The 23,180-nt window shown below is 45.8% G+C and overlaps 1 protein-coding gene across 1 annotated transcript in view; it reads left to right on the top strand.

Moving 5' to 3' along the window:
- Positions 1-22,047, top strand: part of VAV1 (vav guanine nucleotide exchange factor 1) — an 84,056-nt gene extending 62,009 nt beyond the window's left edge. Inside the window, exons 16-27 of the mRNA XM_055003569.1 lie at positions 3,664-3,765; positions 5,042-5,139; positions 6,005-6,024; positions 7,964-8,009; positions 9,847-9,983; positions 10,332-10,397; positions 11,947-11,978; positions 16,023-16,139; positions 17,434-17,521; positions 18,741-18,855; positions 19,813-19,964; positions 21,810-22,047. Coding sequence (XP_054859544.1) covers positions 3,664-3,765; positions 5,042-5,139; positions 6,005-6,024; positions 7,964-8,009; positions 9,847-9,983; positions 10,332-10,397; positions 11,947-11,978; positions 16,023-16,139; positions 17,434-17,521; positions 18,741-18,855; positions 19,813-19,964; positions 21,810-21,863 — 1,027 coding nt within the window. The 3' untranslated portion in view covers positions 21,864-22,047. The remainder of the gene's footprint in view (positions 1-3,663; positions 3,766-5,041; positions 5,140-6,004; positions 6,025-7,963; positions 8,010-9,846; positions 9,984-10,331; positions 10,398-11,946; positions 11,979-16,022; positions 16,140-17,433; positions 17,522-18,740; positions 18,856-19,812; positions 19,965-21,809) is intronic.
- The last annotated feature ends 1,133 nt before the right edge of the window (positions 22,048-23,180 follow it).

The following is a 23,180-nucleotide window of genomic DNA, read 5'->3' as shown; positions in this document are numbered from 1 at the left end:
TTCTTGTACCCTTTGAGTGCTAGCACTTATAATCCCTGGGAACTGCTTCTTGTTTGGCAGAAACCAAATATTTCAATCACTAGAAGCAAAATAGTAAAGAGTGCAGTAGCACCTTTAAGACTAACCCATTTTATTGTAGCATAAGCTTTCGAGAACCACAGCTCTCTGCATCTGATGAAGAGAGCTGTGGTTCTCGAAAGCTTATGCTACAATAAAGTGGGTTAGTCTTAAAGGTGCTACTGCACTCTTTACTATTTTGCAACTACAGACTAACGTGGCTGGATCAATCCCTAGAAGATCTCTCTGTCAGTAGAATAATGCCACAACTGGTATAAAAATGTATTGGAACAACATCATAATATTCCCACTGAAAAATCCAAATGAGCATATTTGAAATACTAGATTTTTTTTTTAAGGCTGTGATGCTCAGAGGTTTCTTTCTCAAATGACTGGCTGTGAGTTCTGTGAGAGGGGAGAAATTTCCACTCATTCCATACAGAATAATTGCATACATTGGGTCATTTTATATCTACAAAGGCTGTTTCCACAGAGATGTTTTGTTCTGCCTCAGCTTCTTTAAACATCACTTTTTTCAACATCACATCACTGTTTTCAAAAGCATAATGTGATTTCATCCTGTTTGTCCCGCTTCCATGTTTCCTATGGCTTTGCTGTGATCTTTCCCAAACTTGGTTTGGTATGATCTTTTAGGAAACATTATAATTAAAATAACAACAACAACAACAACAACTACTACTACTACTACTACTACTACTACTACTACTACTACTACTACTACTACTAGAATTGCACGTATATACTGCTCTTCTAGACAGATTAGTGTTCCACCCAGAGCGGTGAACAAGTTAGTGTTATTATTATCCCCACAATACAGCTGGGGCTGAGAGGAGTGGCTGACCCAAGGCCACCTACTAAGCTCATGGCAGTAGTGGGATTTGAACCGCTAGAATGCTGATCAGGGCAGGATCGATGGGGGGCAGGGGATAGTCTGCCCCCAGTGTCGCCAAAGATGGGGCGCTGGGCGCAGCAGCCAGCTGCCAGGAGCGCGCTGGTGGCAGCACGGGCAGCTGAGCGGAGGGAGGAGGCCACCCACGCCATTCACAGCTGGTGCTGATTCACAGCAAAACCACTTAAGCACTGTGCTACAGCAGCCTTTGGATACTGTGTGGACAGGTCCGCGAGCATTTATATAGGTCCCACAGACACTGGCAGCATTTTCCTCTCTTTGGCTCCTGTGACTGCCATTCCCTTCCCCTTCCAGAGAGCTTTTTTCAAGCATTTAAACAAAATCAGAGGAGATCTCTATAGCCTTATTAGTGTTATAATGCTCTATTGCCATTTGCCATGATCTACTAATTCCCATATTTCTTACTTAAAAAACGAACAGAAGTCTTTAGCCCTTTTCCCTTGCAGAGTTATAAGGAGACATGTATAGGATGCACCTTCCCTTTATAGCCCCACATGACACTGAAAACAGCCCTGGATTCCACCAGTCCTGCAATGCACAAAATTGCAGGAGAAAAAGTGGGCAATATTTCTCTGAATCCTCTGATTGGCACCAGAGGGTTGCCAGCCAGCCGCCTTTCCCTGCTGCCTGTAGTAGGGGGAGGGCTTTCCCCACCGTAATCTACAAATATGCAACGGCTTCAGGAACTGAACTTTTTCTGTTAGTCAATTTCAGGCACTTTTGCTCAGCACTGAGGCTGCTGGTTTCTGTGGCCTTGAGGCAATTTCAAGAAGCTTCACGGAGCCCCCTGTCTTTCACGCCATCTGCAAGTTGCATTGTTGCACTCAGCAACAGAACTGAAACTTACAAGCCAAAAACCAAAGGCATTTATGAAGTCACGCCTTCTTCCTGTCCTCCGTACTTCATGCAGTTCAGTCCTTTAATTTCCTAACCTATTTGTAGCTGACATTTACTCTGTCCTCTTTAAATTGGTCAGTAATGTTATTAAATGGTTGCACGCAAAGGGAACTTGTTTTTTTAAAATGCAAATAAATCTGACAAAAAGAATTACAAGTGTTTGAGTACCTTCCTGTAGGCAGCCTTTTAATGACACACGTCTTGATCATCTTTCCTCTTTGCAGTCACAGTTTTTTAAAAATCACAGGGAATAAACCTTTACAGGCCTTATTAAAATGGCAGTTTGGCCAGGGAAGGACAAGAGATTACCAGCAACAACACCCTTTCTGCCAAGTACATCAGTAGCATGTTGCCAGTTCACACTGGGCAGGTTGGTGCTGTAATTCCTTTCAAAGCCAAAAATGTCACCACAAACCGTCTGAAAAAAAGATTAGAATAACTTGGAAAACATGAGATTGCAACATATTGGTACAATAACATTGTCTAGATTCCCTTTAATGGACAAGCTGTGGCAATTCCAAACAAAATTGCTGGTGTGAAAGCAACCTATGCAAGCCATTATGTTCTCAGATACTTTCTTTTCAGCCCATTATCTACTTTGACCCAATTTCTTTAGCCGGTCTCTCTTAACCAGCTCCCCAGTATTTCTCTATCCAAGCTTCCATAGTGCAAAGGCTATGGTAAGGGCTGGGAAGTTTCTTTAGGGCCTCCTCCTCTGATTACCTCCACCTCTGCCTCAGTTTCCTGCTGTTTTCTTGGCTACAGGTACACCTTTCCTCCTATAACTATGCAAGAAAAAGAGCAAGTCTTTTTTTTTAAAAAGCTGGAAACTACAAACTAGTAGATCATGGCACTAGATTATTGCAATATAACAATCTGTCAATTCTTGATTTTTAAAAACCAAATCCTCTTTTGTGGTGGGGGAGGGGTGGCGATGGGGGTGGGATGGGGACTGAAGCAAGGAATGTACAAGGGACACTGCCAGATAGGGACATTTGCCAATACAATTTGCCAATACAAATGTCTTTGTATTCATAGCAGCAAACGCTGAAGCACTGTGTTAACAAAAGCCATATAATACGAACATTCCAGGATCTCAGCATTTTCTACACTTTTCATTCCAGTCATCTCATCAAGTTCCTTTTGACAAAGCTGTTAAAGAAAAGGTGCCTCGGGAACCATGTTTGGACCAAGGAAGGTTCTCTCAAGAGTTTTGTGTTTCTCACATACACACACACACACAAAACGTTTTTAGGATATTACTACTTGACTGCAGAAAAAATTGATAATAATGTAGGAAGCTGTCTTCACTGTAATCACTTTTTACCAAAATGAAGTGTGGAAAAGACATTTTGGACGAGCAAGGGAATTTCTTCTAGAGAAGCTGAGAAATATTGGTGTGGTGGTTAAGAGTGGCAGGACTCTAATCTGGAGAGCCAGGTTTGATTCCCCACTCGTCTGCTAGAAGCCAGCTGGGTGACCTTGGCTCAGTCACAGCTCTCTCAGCCCCACCCACTTCACAGGGTGATTGTTATAGGGATAATAATACCATACTTTGTAAACCACTCTGAGTGGGTGTTAAGTTGTCCCGAAGGGTGGTATATAAATTGAATGTTGCTGTTGTTGTAGTTATTAAAATTGCGGATTTAATATTAAAGTCCGTAGTGGAAAGTGCAAAAACAGCTCTTATTCATTGCACTTCTGGGCAGAGGAAAGTGTCAGGGTTTCTAGACATCCTCCCTGGAACGCTGACTGTATGTTCTCCCTCCTTGATTCAGGTCAAATATCTACCCTGAAAATGCCACTGCCAACGGACATGAGTTCCACATGTACTCCTTTGAGGAAACCACCACGTGTAAAGCTTGTCAGATGCTGCTGAGGTGTGTATACCACAAGGCAAAGAGCAACAATCTTCCTAATATAGCAGCCACTGTACATGATTATACCAGTTAGGAGGACAGGATAAATATGCTTCTTACCCATTCATGACTGAGGCTGCCTGATGCTCATCTCTTGGCTTGTGCTGAGGGACAGTTCTGGAAGACAGATACAAAAGGAGAAGGAGAAAAGGGGAGAGAAACTGAGAGCCAAGCTACAAGTGACGCCTGACACAGGTTGGACACTTGTCAGCTTCCCTCAAGTTTTGATGAGAAATGTAGGCATCCTGGGCCGATTCCAGATGGCCCTCCGCATCGCGAAACGTCGCGCGTCGTCGCACAGAAAACGCGAAATATCGCGTTTTCTCGTGCGAGTTTTGTGCGATGTCGCGCAAAACTCGCGTTTTCTGCGCGACGACGCGCGACCTTTCGCGATGCAGAGGGCTGTCTGGAATCGGCCCTGGTCTTGCAGCTGTAAGAGAGCCAAGCTGTAAGAGAGCTAAGCTGTAAAACCAGGATGCCTACATTTCCCATCAGAACTTGAGGTAAGCTGACAAGTGTCCAACCTGTGTAAGGTGTCACTTGTAGCTTGGCTCTGAATCCCTTCTCTCTCATGTGACACGTTCACACAAGCCATGGTCTTCCAGGGAGGGCATAAACAATTCCTTTGCTGGCGGCAGTTGGTTCTAGAGTAGTCCCAGAGAAAGGTTAAGAGTGGCAAGATCCTAATCTGGAGAACTATGTTTCATTCCTTGCTCCTCTGCTTGAAGCTTGCTGGGTGACCTTGGGCTAGTCCCAGCTCTCTCAGAGCTCTCTCAGCCCCACCCACCTCACAGGGTCTCTGTTGTGCAAAGAGGAAGGGAAGATGATTGTAAGCTGTAGGGGAGCTATAAAACCAACTCCTCCTCCTTCTTCTTCGAATAATAGAATCATAGGATTGGAAGGGACCTCTAGGGTCATCTAGTCCAGCCCCCTGCACAATGCAGGAACTTCTCAGCTACCCCCTTCTTCTTCTTCACCTTCTTCTTTGTGGCTGAAGAAGCTGAGAGACAATACCTTCTTCAGTAGTGAAGTGACAGGTAATGGTGGGAAGCTCCGTGGTCCAAGTCTTGTGCTGGGTTTTGACCACAGAGGTTTATAGGATGACAAATGTTATTTGGAATGGTGTCAGTTGAGCAGCAATATACAGCAGTGTGTTCTGCAAGACAGTTAAGGGCACCTCCAGTTTATGACGAACGAAGTGTGTGAGCCTTTTCCTTCTTTCTCCACCTACACACAGGGGTACCTTCTACCAGGGCTATCGCTGCAGCAAATGTCGGTCGGCAGCACACAAAGAATGTCTTGGTCGGGTCTCGTCCTGTGGAAAATCCAGTTCAGGTGGGTATCTCAGCATCCAAGTGTGGTGTGGTTGCCTCCTAGCGGCGGTGAGATCTGCAGCTCCGACTGTCTACAGCTCAGCATTAGAGATGGGCACGAACTGAAATACGAACTAAAATTAAGCATGAACCAGGCTGGTTCGTGGTTCACGAACCACAGTTTGTCAGATCCCATTTCTGACAAACTGCCACGAACTTTTAGGCTGGTTCGTGGTCTAACTGCAGACAGCCTGGTGCCAGTCAATCAGTTTCCTAGGCAACAGGGGATGGACTTTCTGCGGACCTTCTGCTGACCCGGAAGTGAACTTCTGCTGGCCAGGCAGTGTCCTTCTGCTGACCCGGAAGTGACTGTTTTCTGACCTGGATGTGATGTTTTCACGAACCAAATGAACCGGTTCGCGAACCAGGGGCAGGTTCATGAAAGTTCGTGGTTCGTGAAATTTGACGAACCACGAACCACATGGTTCGTATTTTTCCCAGTTTGTGCCCATCTCTACTCAGCATCCAGCAGTCTATGGGCTAGAGATGAGTAGCCCGGCATACATGGTGCTTCAGCTGTAGTCTTATGAATGCCTTCTCAACGTCACTACTCACCAAATCCTCGAAGACCTTCCCAAAGTGTGTTAGGTCAGGTGGTGGCACGGGATGATGCCAAGGTGTGATGAGACTGGCTAACAGTGCCTAAATCTTGCACACACCTATATACACACACCAGTCAATTTATCATGGCCACTAGAGACAGCTGTTGCAATTGTGAGAGTTAGACTTCAGTTACCGCAGCAGGCAGCTACCCAATTCACTGAAATCCACCCTCATTTTCTATTCTGTAATTCCTGAAACCTTTTCTTCTTTTCTATTTATTACAGAGTCTGGGTCTACAAAAAAGGTAAACGAAAGGAGATGGTGAATTTTCCCTCTTAACAAATGTTAGTATGTTATTGATGGGTTTGAATGGAACAGTGAAAAAAGCATGGAAATACAACCTTGGTTTGGCAAACAATGTTTTCCAAACAGCTTTGACAGTTACGGAAAATGGGGAAGGGGGAGCTGGTATTTGCAAGCGAGAGGCTACTTCTGCACAGATTATTTGCTACACCCCAGTTCTCTAACTGCAGTGGGGAGGGGCGGGGAGACTTTCAGAACATTCACACAACACCTTCCTCTTGTTCTTCTGTCACCTTTGATTATTTCCCCTCTGCCTCTGAAGCTGCTCTGGTTCTGAGATTTTGCAGGGTTACCCCCAGCCCTGCCTTTTCTCCCGCTGGCTCTCAGAATGGGGTGTAGATGGCCTGAAACTTGTTTGAGAAGGAAAAAAGCCTTGGTAGAGGATGGGGGCGGAGGCATTAAGGAGCTACTGGACTTGAAACTTGCTCTTCTACTGAAGACCAACACAGCTACCCATCTTATACCACCTCTTTCCTGATCTTTGTGGCTTCTTATACATGGGGACAATTCTCCATTGTGGAAAACATACAAAGGCAAATTTCATATTGTTGGAAGAGGAGGACTCAGCGCTGCCCCTTTCCCCAGGTTTCAGAGAGGGACAAACCTAAGCGTTAGAAAGACAGAGTGGTCAGGTACTCTGTTTACTGCTCTGATTATCCTTTATTTGTTGATTTGATTTGATTTGATTTGATTTGATTTGATTTGATTTGATTTGATTTGATTTGATTTGATTTGATTTGTACCCCCACCCTCCCCACAAATGGGCTCAGGGCGGCTAACATTAATAAAACTCAGTGAATCAGTCATAAAACCATAAAATCAATAATAATCTTTAAAAAGTCATTAAAATAGTCCAGGCACAGGCTATTTAAATAAATATTTGGGAGTCTGTATATGAGCACAGCAGATGGCCGAGGGCAGTCCCAGAAAAAGTGGCAGTCTTAGATGGAAGGAGGAGGACACCCGCTGGCACTCAGCTAAAGGCCCGGCGGAACATCTCTGTTTTACAGGCCCTGCGGAACTGTAACAGGTTCCACAGGGCCCGGATCTCCAGCGGGAGAGCGTTCCACCAGGCTGGGGCCAAGGCAGAAAAGGCCTTGGCCCTGGTTGAGGCCAGATGGATGTCCTTCGGGCCGGGGACCACCAGGAGTTGCTTCTCTGAGGAGCGCAATGCCCTGCAGGGGACGTAATGGAAGAGGCGGTCCCACAGGTATGCAGGTCCCAGTCCGTGAAGGGCTTTAAACACCAAGGTTAACACCTTGAACCGGATCCGGAACTCCACTGGGAGCCAGTGCAGCTGGCACAGCACAGGATGAATGTGCGCTTGGATTGGCGTTCCGGTAAGGACGCGTGCCGCTGCATGATATGTAGATTACTATTCTCAAGATTTCCTCCTCCTGACTTCCTCCCTCTCACCTCTGCTCTTCCTGGTTTTGTTCCAGACACCATCTCTCACCTTTTCTTCTCTCCATCTTGCAAGCATGGATGCAGGCCTTGTCCTAGCATCCAGGCACATCCTTAGACTAGATAGTTAGTTAGGATCTATCTGTCCTCCTTTCCTATCAGAGTATGGAGTTCCTACAATAAAGAACTCTTATTTCCTTTCTAAATATAAACAAGTGTATGCTGTGTTATTTTCTCTCCAGCCAGCAGAACCAGCTCACAACCACCTATAATCATGCTTCCTCTGCTAAATGATAGATTCTGCTAATGGCCCAAACATGAAATCCTTTAGGTTTCTGGGGCCAACATGCAATTTATTTATCACATATGACAGAACTTTCTGAAACCTGGGATTGAACATTGTGAACATTGTGACTAATTTTCTGTCTTGCTACATGCCTCTTACCCGAACTAGATTCCTTGTGTTCTCTTTGCAGAATAAACACAATCGGTATACACAGGACAGAAAAAACCCTGAATTGGGTGAGTTGTAGTTACGATCACGTTTCTTACATGACATGGCTGGTGACAGATGGGCCGTTTCCACACGGCTTACCTGAAGCCGGGCCATGGCGCAACGTTGCAGATCATGCCGGGGAAAACGCGAAATATTGCGTTTTCCCACGCGAGTTTTGTGAGACGTCACAAAACTCGCGCGAGAAAATGCGATATTTTGCGTTTTCCCCAGCATGATCCGCAACGTTGCGCCATGGCCCGGCTTCAGGTAAGCCATGTGGAAATGGCCATGGTGTCCATTCACCATGGGCTGAAGTGTTTCCGTAGGTGGGTGGAAGGAGACGGGTACCCCTAGAGACATGTCCGTGTGTGAATGGGCTGACTTCTTTATTTAGTTCCAACTTAGCAGTGGGGTAAACCTGAGCATGAGGAAGCAACCTTCTTTCCACTTCCTCTTGTTCTTATAGCTGTTGACTTAGGCTTTGTACCCAGCTTAAACAATGAAGAATGCACCCAATGTGGGCGACAGCCAAAAAAATGGCAAGAAAGGGATCATTGACAAAATGAAGAGATGCCAAGAGAACGTTGAAGGGGGAAAGGGCCCTAGAGAGCTCCCAGAATTGTAAATAGTCATCAGACTACAGAGATCAGATTCCCTGGAGAAAATGGCTGCTTTGGTGGGTGGAGTCTATGGTGTTAAACCTTGCTGAGGTCCCTCCCCTCTTAAAACCCCACCTCCCAAGGCTCCACCCCCAAATCTCCAGGCATTTTCCAACCCAGAGTTAGCAGCCCTAGGCACTACTTCTCATTTTCCTGCTTTTGCAGTTGCTTTTGGTCTAAGAGGGAAACTCAAGCCAGACTGAGGAATGCTTTGCCTCAGTTCCTCCCCTCAACCATAACTAAAGCTTCCTTTGTCAAAGCAGGAAGGCTGGCGTTGCTTCGCCCCAACCTTCTCTTGGCCCCAAGGACATTCTTGGGATCTCTGCATGTGGGAACCTTTCCACTGTCATGTTCTTCCTCATTACTTATTTATGTCATTTATAGTCCACCTTTCTCACTGAGACTCAAGGCAGATTACACAGTGTGAGATTAGTACAGTCAGTATCAAGGACATTTCCATAAACAGTGCCATAGGGTAAATAAGTTTACAAAGACATGGCATTAGCAAGTATCCAATACAGAGTTGAAGAAATGCTGAAACGGAACATAAGCAATTCCAGGGCTGACGTTAGACCACATGAAGCACAGGTAGTACATAGGAGTACATATTTAAAGCAACAGATACTATGTAAGGCAACATAGTGGTGAAGTCTATGGTCCCTAACTCATTAGCTAAGCATCTGAGACCCCCCCCTCCTTACAATACCACCCTCCGATCTGAGTAAAAAGCCTTTTTGAATAATTCAGTTTTGCATTGCTTGTGGAAAGCCAGGAGAGTGGGGGCTCTCCTGACCTCCTCGGGCAGGCCGTTCCACAGGGTAGGGGCCACCACAGAGAAAGCCCATGTGTGGGCTGCTGTTGATTTTGCCCATGTGCTGGATGGCACCTGTAGGAGACCCTGTTCAGATGAGCAAAGCTGCCGTGGAGGGACACAGGGAGGGAGGCGGTCCTGTAGGTATGTCGGGCCAAGGCCGTGAAGAGCTTTGTATGCGATAACCAATACCTTGAACTGAGCACGGTAACTGTTAGGTAGCCAATGGAGTGACTGTAGGATGGGAATGCTGTTCATGCTCCCGCTGGCTCCTGATCACAGTCGCCCTGTCGCATTTTACACCGATTGCAGTCTCCTAGTTAACTTAGAAAGGCTCACAACTTACTGCAGCCAGGTTCACCTCAAACATGGGAGCTTTGCTTTGCTTTTCAGGGCTACCCAAGTTAGAGGCCTGCCAGGGGTACAATGGATTGCCTCCACCACCCATGGCGTTTGGTCCACCCCTGAAGCTCAATGTCGGGGATATCGTGGAAGTAACCAAAGCTGAGGCAGAGCAGCTGTGGTGGCAGGTAAGTATCCTCGACGCTGCTGTACAATCACAGCTCCTTGCTCTCTGGGGAAGCCAGACCAGGAGGATGAACGGGGCACGTGGCTTGCCAACCTCCAGGTGGGGCCTGGAGATTCCCCAGCGTTCTGGCTGATCTCCACATAACAGAAATCAGTTCCTCTAGAGAAAATGGCTGCTTTGGAGGGTGAAGATTTGTGCGTTCGTAGGTGCATGGGTTGAAATGCAAACCAATCTCCTTTGTAGTACACATCATAAAGCTTCTGTTCAATTTCTAGAAACATGAATCTACTTGATTGCCTCCAAAGCTCTCCTGCCTTGTGTCTCATATTACTTTGCTTCCTCCATACAGGGCAGGAACACCTCCAGCAATGAGTCAGGCTGGTTTCCTTGCAAGAAAGTGAAGCCTTATGTCTGTGTGAGTAGTGCATCTCTGGTGGGAGGGGTGATTTGTGCATGTGTGTGCGTGGGCACACACATGCACCCATTTTTCAAGGAATCCCTGTAATCAGAAAAATGTTTATTGCATGCTGCCAAAGGCCATCATAACTAAGCAGACAAGACACACATGTAAAACATGAACAATAAATGATAAAATGATAATGTACACAAAAGTACATTAAAACACACTCCTTATACACAGGTGAAGGAGTCCCAACCATTAAGCACAGATTTTCTTAGTTGCCAGGGTGAACAGTGATACTCTGTAAGAAATGTATGGATCCAAATTGGAAAGGAGGAGGAGGAGAATCCGTTTTTTAAAAATTTCACTAAGAAGTTTATTCTGGCTCTGAATGCCAAACGCATCCTGACCTGGATAGCCCAGGTGAGCCTGAGCTTGTCAGATCTCAGAAGCTAAGCAGGGTTGGCCTTGGTTAGTGATTGGATGGGAGACCTCCAAGGAAGACCAGAGTTGCAGAGGCGGGCACTGGCAAACCACCTCTGTTAATCTCTTGCCCTGAAAACCCCACCAGCGGTGCCATAAATCAACTATGACTTGATGACACTCTCCACCACCATACGGAACAAAATATAGTGTGAAAGGTCTTCAGAGACCGAAGTTCTGCACATCAGTTTGTTTTGCTCTTTTGAGACAGCAGAAGGATTGAAGGTTAATCCTGTTGTAGACAGGGCTTTTTTTCTGGGAAAAGAGGTGATGGAACTCAGTGGGTTGCCCTCGGAGAAAATGGTCACATGGCTGGTGGCCCCGCCCCCTGATCTCCAGACAGAGGGGAGCTTGTATAGAGAGACTCTGAAATAGGAGGGCAGTACTATATGGAAGTGGTCCCAAAGAGATGCAAAAATAAAGGGATAGGAACTATAAACTTTACTTCTATGTACAGTCTGTTACTGTATGATCCTACTAGATTGTTTCTATATTATTTAATATGTCCATTTTAGAATGGTTTATGCTCTGTTTAGCATTTCTTCAACTCTGTAGGTTCCTGCTAGTTTTGAAGCTTTGCAAATTGGCATTATAGACCCAATTCCATTGTTTCATTGAAATGTCTTTGATAATGACTGTACCGACTCTCCCTGTGTAATCTGCCTTGAGTCTCAGAGTCTCTCTACACAAGACGTCTTAAGACAGGGACACTCAAGTGAATGATCTTACATTTGTTCTCCCGTTGTGGCTACACCTGCACTCCTAGGGAGGCAGACTACACTTGACTATAAGACCACACAGAAAGCAAGTTACGTGAGTGTCCCGTGTAAGATGTCTTGTGCGGACAGAATCTCAGAACATAAACCTTTTGCCTTGATAGGATTAAGGCCACGTTGTGCTCTGTGTAGGATTCCAGCTGTTGCGCTCTCAATGAAGTCCTGGCCCTGTCAGTCTAACTGCCCGCATCAACAAAGCCAAAACTTCCCCCCCTTTTTTAAAAGAAAAAAATCAACAAGGAAAGAAACCCAAGCCAGTATTTTATTTCTTTCTCTTTCTTTCTTTTATTTCTTTCTCTTCCCAGGCTCCTCCTCCAGATTTAGCCATCTTCCTCTGGTAAGTAATGCCATAGAATTAATCCATTTCAGTGTCTTGTCAAGCTCTCTGGTCATGTCAAAGGATAGCTGTATATCCAAAACGGCATCCAGGCCTAGGTTTTCAGATTGCAATGACCCACCTGGAAAAAGGTACAGCCCTTAGGCGTGCTTTCCCCAGGCTCTGTCAACTGTAACTCTACACGTTACTTCTTATATGAGTTCTCCATGGAGGTCCTCGTAGACACACATCACCTCGGGAATTGGCTTCTATTTAAAAAACGAGCATGCAAATGGGCTCAGAAAGCTGCTGCCGAGGGAGGGAGAGCACCTGCCTTTCTCCCAACCTTTTTTACCCATGCAAAAACATTGCAGAGGAGAAACATTTCCCCATTTCTGCTGCTTTGCATGAAGGTATTTTGTGCACGTGCGGCAGCAAAAAGGGGAAAACTCTCCTTCCCCGCACTGTTTTTGCACAGAGAAAAAAAACTTAGGAGAAAGGCAGGAGTCTCCCTCCCCCGTGGCAGCTTTCCGAGCCCATTTGCACTCTCGGGTTTTTTTATAGAAGCCGATCTCCAAGAAGACGTGTCTGTGCAGAGCACAGGTTTGCTCCATGGAGAACTCGTAGTGACTGTGGCAGTCAGGGCTTTTTTTCTGGGAAAAGAGGTGGTGGAACTCAGTGGGTTGCCCTCGGAGAAAATGGTCACATGGCTGGTGGCTCCACCCCCTGATCTCCAGACAGAGTGGAGTTGAGATTGCCCTCCGCGCCGCTCGGCGCGAAGGGCAATCTCAACTCCCCTCTGTCTGGAGATCAGGGGGCGGGGCCACCAGCCATGTGACCATTTTCAAGAGGTTCCGGAACTCCGTTCCCCCACGTTCCCGCTGAAAAAAAAAGCCCTGGTGGCAGTTATGGGGGAACTGTAATAAACACAATTGATCTCTGACTCACTGGATTCTGGAAATCCACATGGCATTTTAGGTAAAACATTCTCCACTGCTTACAATCTCCTTGGATACCAGGGAGATAAATGGAAAAAGTCTGGGGGAACACTATTCTCTATTTCATCTTTGGGTTCTGCTTCATGATGTTTCTTGAAGTAGAGAATTGTTAAAAGTGAAGCCACAGGAGTACAGAGAGATCAAACCCAAATTTGGAACAGAGCTGATAAAAATAAATCAGAGGCAAACTACAAGTGATGCCGGACATATGTTTTTTAAAGTGTCGGGGAAGCAGTGTTACCTGGGAATTGTAGCTGAAAACAGCGTTATGTCCCTAACATGGGGAGGCAGGGGAGGGAAAGAGGTTTTCAAAGACAGTTTTCAAAGACTGAGAGCCAAGCTACGAGTGACTTTTTTCACGTGGAGAACACTTGATTGTTTTCGCAAGTTTTCCTGGGAACTGATGTCCGAGTGTCCTTCCCCTCTCTGTTAGAATCGCTGCCTGAAGAGCCAGAGAAAGCCGGCGGCAGCAACAGCATCTGCAAATCATTCCTCCAGTCACAAGCCTGCTGGCTCTGGAGAAAGCCACCGTGTTGGTGAAGCTCCCCGGGAGCAGGACGCCCAGGGAGAAAGTAGCAGCTGCCCGCCCCCAAACAATCGTTGAGAGCCCTCTTGTCCAGCAGGCTTGTGACTGGAGGAACGATTTGCAAAAAGGAAGGACACTCGGACTTCAGTTCCCAGGAAAACTTGCGAAAACAATCATGTATTCTCCCCATGAAAAAAGTCACTTGTAGCTTGGCTCCATGCCACACGAGATCACTCCTTCACTGTATCTTGCTTTGCTTGGGCTGAGTGGTGTTATCAGTGCAGCTGGAGCGGTGTGTCTGGGAACAGAGCTTGGGAATTTCAGCTCTCTTTCAGGACTTTCGCACCAGCTTCAACTGACTCTTGTTTGGACCGGGGGGAGGGGACTGGAGGTATGACCTCTCGGGGAAGACTTGGCTTTGGCATTCCAGGCAATTACTCTGTACTCGTGCACTACTAGGGAGCATTATCTAATAAAGACCTTTAACTCATACAGCTGCATTTGATGAACTGAAGAGTCTGAGAGAATCCCCTAGCCAAGCCTTACAGGAGCCATCATAAACTGCTCACGTAACTTTTTTGGTGATTCTGCACATGTTGGATAACGCACTTCCAATCCTCTTTATAGATCATTTGGAACGGATTTTTTTGGGCGCAGAACAAAAAATCCACCTCAAACAATTGATAAAGTGCATTGAAAGTGCATTGAAAGTGCATTATCCAACGTGTGCGGAATCAGCCTTTGTCAACTTTTAAAGATTTACCTTGCACCTGCACCGTAACATCACTCTTGGCTTCGGTAGAATGTCACATGATTGAAAATCTGACGAATCAGCTAAATCTAAAACCAATCATATTTTTATATTATTGTCACGTGTGAAAGATAGGACATGCCAGTTATAGCACATGCTGTATATGTCTGTATTGCTATACTTGGTTTGACCTATAAATTGTATTTATTTATACTGAGACAATCTTCATTATTGTATTAGTGGTTTCTTAGGAATTTCCTCCTTTGTTTATTGTGTATTGGGGACCACTTTCCCTCATTGTTATTATACTTGTATAGAGCACATGCCAGTTAGTATAAAAGATGCCACTCAGGCGAGAGATTAGGGTTTTGATGAAGGAAATCTCATGAAGATCTAGGTGAGAAATATATTTGTCTGTGTGCTTATTGAAAATTTAGTGTATTTCATAGTAGGCTTGAGCATAATCCGTTACAAGTGTATCATTCACTTTATCACCAAAGTTGTATATAGTTGGATATAAATTGTTGGATTGTTAAATACAGTTTGGGTAGTTTAATATCATCCATGTCTTCGTGGTGCTTGAGAGATACTCTCTTACTTATCTTCCTAACACAAGAACTGTTGCCAAATATCACCTTGAAAGGCACTGCTCACAGATCCATCAGAGTAAAACTTCCCTCCCAATTCATTGATTCTAGCTCAACCAATACGAACCATTGTTGTTGTGTGGATATTGCAACTTCGTTTTTAAAAGTTTGAAAATAATAATTTAAAAAAACCACTTGTCTATTCCTGATGATAGTGTTGGTAGTATGCTATTATTTATGAAACAAGAGAGTTAAAGCTCCCTTTGGAGTTTTAATTCTCAAAAGCTCATACCCAGGAAATATAGTTGGTCTTTAAGGTGATGCTGGACCCGAATCTTGCTCTTCTACTACGGACAACACCGCTATCCACCTGAAACGATCTTCAGCTTTTGAAGTAATGCTAAATATTATGGGGTACAGAGACACCCAGTGACTAAATATTGCATTGCAAATTATGGATGCTTCTTGTTGTACAGAAGTTCCAGGGAGCTGTGTTGATCCAGAGAAGAATCTAAAAACAAATTTCTTGTAATACCAATGACTAAGCCTAACAAAAATGCCATAAAATAGCATGCAAGCTTTTGGGTTCTCCAAATTTTTTAATCAGGCTAGACGTTTTTTAAAAAGAGAGAGGGGAGATATTTCGGACCCTGATCTTCAGGCCATGAGTTTACTGCTGGTAAAGCATCATGCAGACTTGATAAGCATTGGCGCTCGGTGCAGTTGGAATCAGGCACAGAGGGTGGTGAGAACAATTACAGCCTCCACTATGAATGTCAAAATCAGCAGTTAATCAAATACCCAATGGAAGACATGGATCCCTTCAAAGACTGCAAGTGGAGGGAAATGTGGTACAATACTAGAACAATATGTGAACAATAGTGGAGATGTATTTCTCTGGACCTGGATAGCCCAGGAGAGCCTGATCGTGTCAGATTGCAGAAGCTAAGCAGGGTCAGCCTTGGTTAGTAATTGAATGGGAGAGCTCCAACAAAGACTCGGGGTTGCAGAGGCAAGCAATGGCAAACCACCTCCGTTAGTTTCTTGCCATGAAAACCCCACCAGGAGTCGCCATAAGTCAGCTATGACTTGAGGGCCAGATTTCATTTCAGAGATATATTAATTTTTTTGACAGTCTAGAGTGAATAGAAGCCAAAGTGGATCTCATCACCTAGAGACTACAGTCTTTTCTCATTTATACAGGTATGCAGGGCCGATGGAGAGGGGAGAAGCAGAACAGATACTGGCCAACCGTTCCGACGGGACTTTCCTGGTGCGGCAGAGAATCAAGGATGCAGCTGAGTTTGCCATCAGCATCAAGTAATCCTAATTCTTCTCTCAATTAAGTAAACCAAGGTGGAGGACGGTTTGTGTTTGACAGCTCACAGCCGAGCTGTTGGCAGATGGTCTGAGGTTTATTCCCTAATATCTTCAGTTTAAAGGACCTCAGGGATGAAGTCTAGGAAAGATCTTTCTCTGCCTGCAACCTTGAAGAGCGACTGCCAGAGAAGGCAGAGAAGGCAAAGCTAGATAGACCTGACTCAGCATTAAGCAGCATTGTACGTTCCAGCCTTGGCCTAGCCAGGCTGTTATTAAGAAAGATATTCCAACCGTCTTCGGGGGAATGCTGCTTAGTTCCGTTGTTGTCATTTAAACAGATGTTGCTGGGTGAAAGGGTCACCTGAAGCAAAAAATAAACTAGTCCTCTGAGTTAATCAAAAGCAGGATCCTAAGGTTGCTAGATCATGCTGCCTGGAGGAGGGGATGGGATTGCCAACCTCCAGGTGGTGGCTGGAGATCCCTGGAATTTCAACCAATCTCCAGGTCACAGAGATCAGTTTCCCTGGAGAAAATGGCTGCCATGGAAGGTGGGCTCTATGGTATTATACCCCGCCGTGGCTCCTCCCCAAGCCCTGCCCTCTCCTGGCTCCGCCTCCAAATTCTCCAGGAATTTCCCTACTCGGAGCTGGCAAGCCTAGGAGGGGGGGCAACCCATGGTCAGCTACCAGGAAACACAAGAGTATGTCCATGATGGATGGATATTGGTCCTCCTTTCTGAACATCCTCCAGGTATCTCACATTCTTACGCCAGCCCCTTTCAATATCATGATACATGTAGAAGCAAGTTATCAGAAATCATGGGTAAAACTTGATTTAGGGGAGTCTTTTGGGGCCAGGATACCTGCGAAGTTGGGGGTCTGCAAGCAACTTCCCGGGTGTGCAGCTTAGTTGCAAAGGCAGCTGTGAGAAGGCACGTGTGCATTCAGGTACATGCCATGCTGTTTCTAGATTAAAACTGTTCCTCTCTATGCAGCTTATAGAGGGGGAAAGACTGGCGCTGCAGCATGAGAAAAATAAAACAGAAGTCTCACATAAAAGGTTCATGAGGATGCAATATTCTTGATGAGAGTGAAAATGATACATCTCTTTGACTTGTGACGTAGTTAGTTTTCATGGCTGGTTGTTTTGATGTTCTTTTTACATGGAGAGGGTGCTAGTTTGTCTCTTTCAGATGAGGACATGGGCCCTGTCTTTGTCGTCCATTAAGACTGCTGTGTGGGTAATAGGCGCAGGAAATCGTTAGCCCAACGACTGTGTGAATTTCTGCCCTCAGGTTCAACACAGAAGTCAAGCATATCAAAATCCTGACAACGGAGGGTTTGTATCGCATCACAGAGAAGAAGGCCTTTAAAGGACTTGCGGTGAGAATTGGTCTGTCTTCCTATTCTCCCCCCATTCATGTAAATAAGATGCTCTAATCAGGGCTTTTTTTTCTGGGAAAAGAGGTGGTGGAACTCAGTGGGTTGCCCTCGGAGAAAATGGTCACATGGCTGGTGGCCCCGCCCCCTGATCTCCAGACAGAGGGGAGTCGAGATTGAGCGGCGCGGAGGGCAATCTAAACTCCCCTCTGTCTGGAGATCAGGGGGCGGGGCCACCAGCCATGTGACCATTTTCAAGAGGTTCCGGAACTCCGTTCCACCGCGTTCCGGCTGAAAAAAAGCCCTAGCTCTAATAATCATGGGTAACTGGAATGCAAAGGTCGGAGACAAAGCAGAATGAAACATTGTAAGATAGTTTGGGACAGGATTACGAAATGAGGTGGGAGAGTGACTCAGAATTCTGTGAAACCAGAAACTTGTTCATTGCAAACATCAGACAACTGATGATTGTATACATGGAAATCACCAGATGGCCAATACGGGAACCAAATAGATTACATGACCAGAAGCAGAAGATGGAGAAGCTCTATTCTGTCTGCCAATACAAGACTAGGAGCTGGGGTTGCCAGTCTCCCACTAACCTGGCCAGTGGGGGGAACACACCTCCCAGGGCATGATCCCAAGTGGCGCAGTGCACTACTGCGGGCCTCCGCGGCCCAATTTGGGCTCAATTCAGCCCGATTTGGGCTGCTGCAGAGTGCAGCAGTGCTCCCGCACTCTACAGTGGTCCAATTTGGGCCAATTCAGGCCAGATTTGACCTGAATTGGGCCACAGCAGAGTGCAGCAGCACTCTCATGCCCTACAGTGGCCTGATTCGGGCCAAGGCAAGCCCAATTCAGCCCCCCTGAGAAGCACAGGAGCGCTTCCTGGGCGTCACGTGGCCTGCGCGATGATGTCACTTCTTCTTGGAAACTCAGCCACCTAGATCACTAGGAGTCTCTCTCTTCTTTTACTATCAAGTATGTCAATTCCTAAATAAAGCTTTACTTACTCTTTAATCAGTTTGCAGAACTATAGTTTGGTAGAAACTCTGCCAACATAGGGGTAGTTTTAGGACTTGCCTTGAATTTCATGTCTTTCAAATGAAAAAGCCGAGCACAACGTTGCCCAACTACACTTGAATCTGAGAAACTGTTGATTCTTTCCACTCCTCTCTTGTTAAGATATTGTGCAAGCTCTGCTTCTCCTTTCCCCCTCTAGGAACTAGTGGAGTTCTACCAGCAGAATTCCCTGAAGGACTGCTTCAAGAACCTTGACACTGTGCTACAATTCTCTTTCCAAGAGCCGGAAAGCAGAACTGTGTCCAAGCCAGCAGGTGTGTGATCTGGGTCTCAGCTCCACAGCTTCAAGACTCGGGGCAGATGAGCGGGCAACAGCAATCCCAGGAACAAAAGAGGCTAGCCCGATTGCTGAGGCAAACAAAATAGCACCAATGTGGGCAGGACCTACAAAAACGCACACTTTCCCATCCATACGGCATGCAAAGATGTTTTGCCTGCATTCGTTCCAACAAAACAGCATGAAATCAGGTTTGGGGAAGATCATAGCAAAGCAGGAGCAAATACAGACGCAGTAGATGCAAAATACAGAATACAGTACAGAATGTAGTAGATGCAAAGCCAAGGCAGAGCGAACACAGCTCAGACTACATTGCCATGGGGCTAATTAATATTAGCTGTTGCACAGACAGGGTTGAGAAAAGAAAAGAGGAGCCATGAGAGACTGGAATTGATTCAGATGGGATGGTCAGTATCTTGTATGCCATTTGCTGAACACCATTGCTTTCAGTCTGTGATCACGTTTAATCTTGGACCTCCTGGAGTTAACCTTTCTTTTATTCCCAATGTTTTTATTGAGAAGGGTTAACCTTTTAAAACGGGAGGGGACAGGGGCCGTTACCACACTACTCACCTTCAGCTGGAACGCTGCGCAACGTTGCGAAAAAATGCAGAAGATAGCAACTTCTCACTCGAGTTTTGCACATGAGTTTTGCACATGCGTTTTTTTCGCAACGCTGCGCAGCGTTCTGGATGAAGGTGAGTAGTGTGGAAACAACCACTCTGTTCTGAGCAGCTCCAAGGATATGGTTGTCTAAAAAATATATTCATTATACAATTATACAATAAAAGTCAAACTGATACAAAAGCAAACCACTGAAATACACAAAAACTGGGGTGGAGCGTGAGAGGGGAGGGAGGTCTTTGCTGCATCAGGTACATCCTCTGGCCCTACCAATCCATAATATGCTTAATATTGTTTATATTGTTTGCAGGGAGAAGCTTGAAGTACTTTGGTTCAGCCAAGGCTCGCTACAATTACTGTGCTCGAGACCGTACTGAGTTGTCCATCAAAGAAGGAGACATCATAAAGATTCTGAACAAGAAAGGGCAGCCAGGATGGTGGAAGGGAGAGATCTACGGCCGGGTGAGCACCTTTACACCCATGCAAGTCTGTGCTGTTTAGAATGGAGAATATAGTGGGAGGAAATGAGATTAATTATATGCACACAAAGAGCTCCCATCATGGTGCAAACATGGCTTTATGTGCTGCTGTAATAGTATCATCCACTCCTCTCAGCCCAGCTCCTCAGCTGTATTGTGGGGATAATAATAACACTGACTTAGTTCACCGCTCTGAGTAGGACTCTCATCTGTTTAGAAGAGCGGTCTATAAATACAGGATGTTGATGATGTGACAGTAAGCGGATGCAGCAAACCGTTTCTGTGTTCAGCTCTGAGAAATTAAACATGGCATCGTGACTGCCGTTCTTCACAGGACATGTTGGAGTGATTGAAACTGCACAATCTCATGGAGAACCATTCGTTAAAAGTTTGCCTCCGGCGACTGTTGCTGTACAGTCAGGTTGCAAGCAGCCACCTATGCAGATCGCCTGTTAGCTCTGGCTGTAAGATGCTAGAGCATAGAGGCACTGAAGTGCAGGTTGTAGAAGGACTGGGGACGGAGTTGGAAGCAGTGCCATAGCTGAGTCTAAGTGGTGGCACAGCCCGTTGCTAGCTTGAGCCGGTAACTGAACAATGGGGCCAATCTAGGCAATAGGAACTCATGAGAGCAAGAGACCAGGTCAGGAGCAGCTGAGGATGCAAGCGTTCGGATGGCACATGGCAAGAGAGATCCAGAGACAAGAGCCAGGGCATTGTGTGCAGGAAGCATAGAGTAGAAAACCCAATGGAGGAACTTCAACTGAATACTAGAAGCAAAGATCCAGGCTCACCTGGATGTAATTATAACCAAGGACAGACCAAGTTTCCAATGGACATGAAGCCACGGGTGGGATCAGGGAGAATACTATGGCTTTTTTTCAGCGGGAACACGGTGGAACGGAGTTCCGGCACCTCTGGAAAATGGTCACATGGCTGGTGGCCCCGCCCCCTGATCTCCAGACAGAGGGGAGTTGAGATTGCCCTCTGCACTGCTGAGCGGCGCGGAGGGCAATCGCAACTCCCCTCTGTCTGGAGATCAGGGGGCGGGGCCACCAGCCATGTGACCATTTTCTCCGAGGGCAACCCACTGAGTTCCACCACCTCTTTCCCCAGAAAAAAAGGCCCTGGAGACTACTATTGCCCCTTCTCCCTTCCTTCTGCAGCCTGCGTCAACATGTAGACCCAAGAAGTTCCTACTTCAAATCCCAGTGGATTCTAAAACTGCTTGAATGTATTCGTCGAGCCACGAGTATATACTGGGAGAGCTTTGGTGAACTTGGGAACAAACAGAACGCTTTTATAATCTCCAGTATAAATGCATCATAGAATCATAGAGTTGGAAGGGGCCTTACAGAACATCTGGACTAACCTGCCCACAGCAGGAACATCCTAAAGCATCCTTTCAGCTTCATAGGGGAAAAAAGAATCTTCCTTTGCATGATATTGCTCCCAAGTCACGGCAGATGGCAAAAGATGGCCTATGCCATGATATCTCTGTTGCTGCTATGTTATGCAGGACAGCTACTGAAAAAAACCCACGTCTTCCTTGAGATTAGGTAACTTGTGGTTGCAAATTCCAGGATCCTGACCCTCCAGGGTCTCCGGCCGTGAAAGCCTTTGACAAAAATTAAAACAGTCCGGTCTTAGGTGAATGGGCAATCCCTGACATCTGTCAGCAATTCTGTTTGTTAGACTGTTGGATGAGATTTTGCAGTTGTATCAGCAAAACGGTTCCAGGCATGTTGAAGTACAAGGCTACGGAGTTTGTCCTCGAAATGTTCTCATCTAGGAATATTCTAATAATTCTTTGCCTTGTATTTTTCTACAGGTTGGCTGGTTCCCAGCAAATTATGTGGAGGAGGACTACTCGGAGTATTGTTGAGGACGTAGTCCTGGAAGGTGCGTTGAAAGATGCAGTGTCTCCTGGAACAGCCAACAGAATTGGTCTCTCTTGCTACTTCCAGGGCCTATTTTTGTGCAGAAATCACTGTTATTTATGAACTCTTTTCAATTCCTGTTCCACTTCTCATCATTTTCTCTCTTTCCTTGTGTCAAATAAATAGAGTGGAATAAGAGCATAGTTGTGAATACATCTCTCTTCATCCCCAAAAGCAAACTTCACCTACCCAGGAGAGTCAAAATTATACTCAGAAAACAAAAAACTCCACAAACACTCACAATTGCTCATAGTTGGTTGGTCCACACCAGTCTGGTTGCGGATACAATTCTGTGTGAAATTGCCCTTGCTACAGAGATTCCAGACTGCTCAAAATAATATGTTTTCTCTGCATTTTTAGCCCTTTCACACCAGATGTGCATTGAAGGTCTCATATGACCTTCAGGATTCTTTACCCAGACTGTTTTAATTTTTGTTGAAGGCTTTCATGGCCGGAGATCGATGGTTGTTGTGGATTTTCTGGGCTGTATAGCTGTGGTCTTGGCATTGTAGTTCCTGACGTTTCGCCAGCAGCTGTGGCTGGCATCTTCAGAGGTGTGGCACCAAAAGACAAGAGATCTCTCAGTGTCACAGTGTGGAAAAGATGTTGGCAGGTCATTTATATCTACTCAGGAGGGGTGGGTTTGGGCTGAGTCATCTTCCTGAGTAGATATAAATTACCTGCCAACATCTCTGTTGTTTTAATTTTTGTTTGTTTGTTTGAGCACTGTGGTAGTCAGGGGTCATTTTGTAGAAAAAAAGCTGGAGAAACCCATTAGCATAACTCATTAGCATATGCCATGCCCCTTGACATCACCTGAAGTGTGTCATTAGCATAACTGATTTGCGTATGCCACACCCCCTCACATCACCTATCCTGGCTGTTTTGGACCCAATCCTGGCCATTCAGGGCCGAAACTGGGCTCAAAATGGCCGAAAAGGGGCCAAAAATGGTCAGGATCAGGCCGCTGCTGAGTGGGAGAATGATCCACTACCCGTCAAAGGCCTGATCCAGTCCGTTTCAGCCCCAATCCAGGCCGAAATGGGCCCAAAATGGCTGAGAGTCAAGTGGGCGGGACCACCTGTCATGTGACCTCTTTGGGGAACTGCTGGAACTGTGCGTTCCCACTCAAAATGAGCCCTGGTGGTAGTGCAATCCTGCATAGAAATAATGCAGTATCTTCAAAAAAACCCTTAAAAAACAACAACACGATATGTCTGACAACTGCCCCTCCCCACCCCCTACTGAAAGGCAAGTTAACC

Source organism: Eublepharis macularius, chromosome 19 (assembly GCF_028583425.1).
Source record: "Eublepharis macularius isolate TG4126 chromosome 19, MPM_Emac_v1.0, whole genome shotgun sequence".
NCBI classification, from domain to species: Eukaryota; Metazoa; Chordata; class Lepidosauria; order Squamata; family Eublepharidae; genus Eublepharis; species Eublepharis macularius.
Note: the sequence above shows the minus strand (reverse complement) of the source record. Positions and strands in the feature narration are given on the sequence as shown.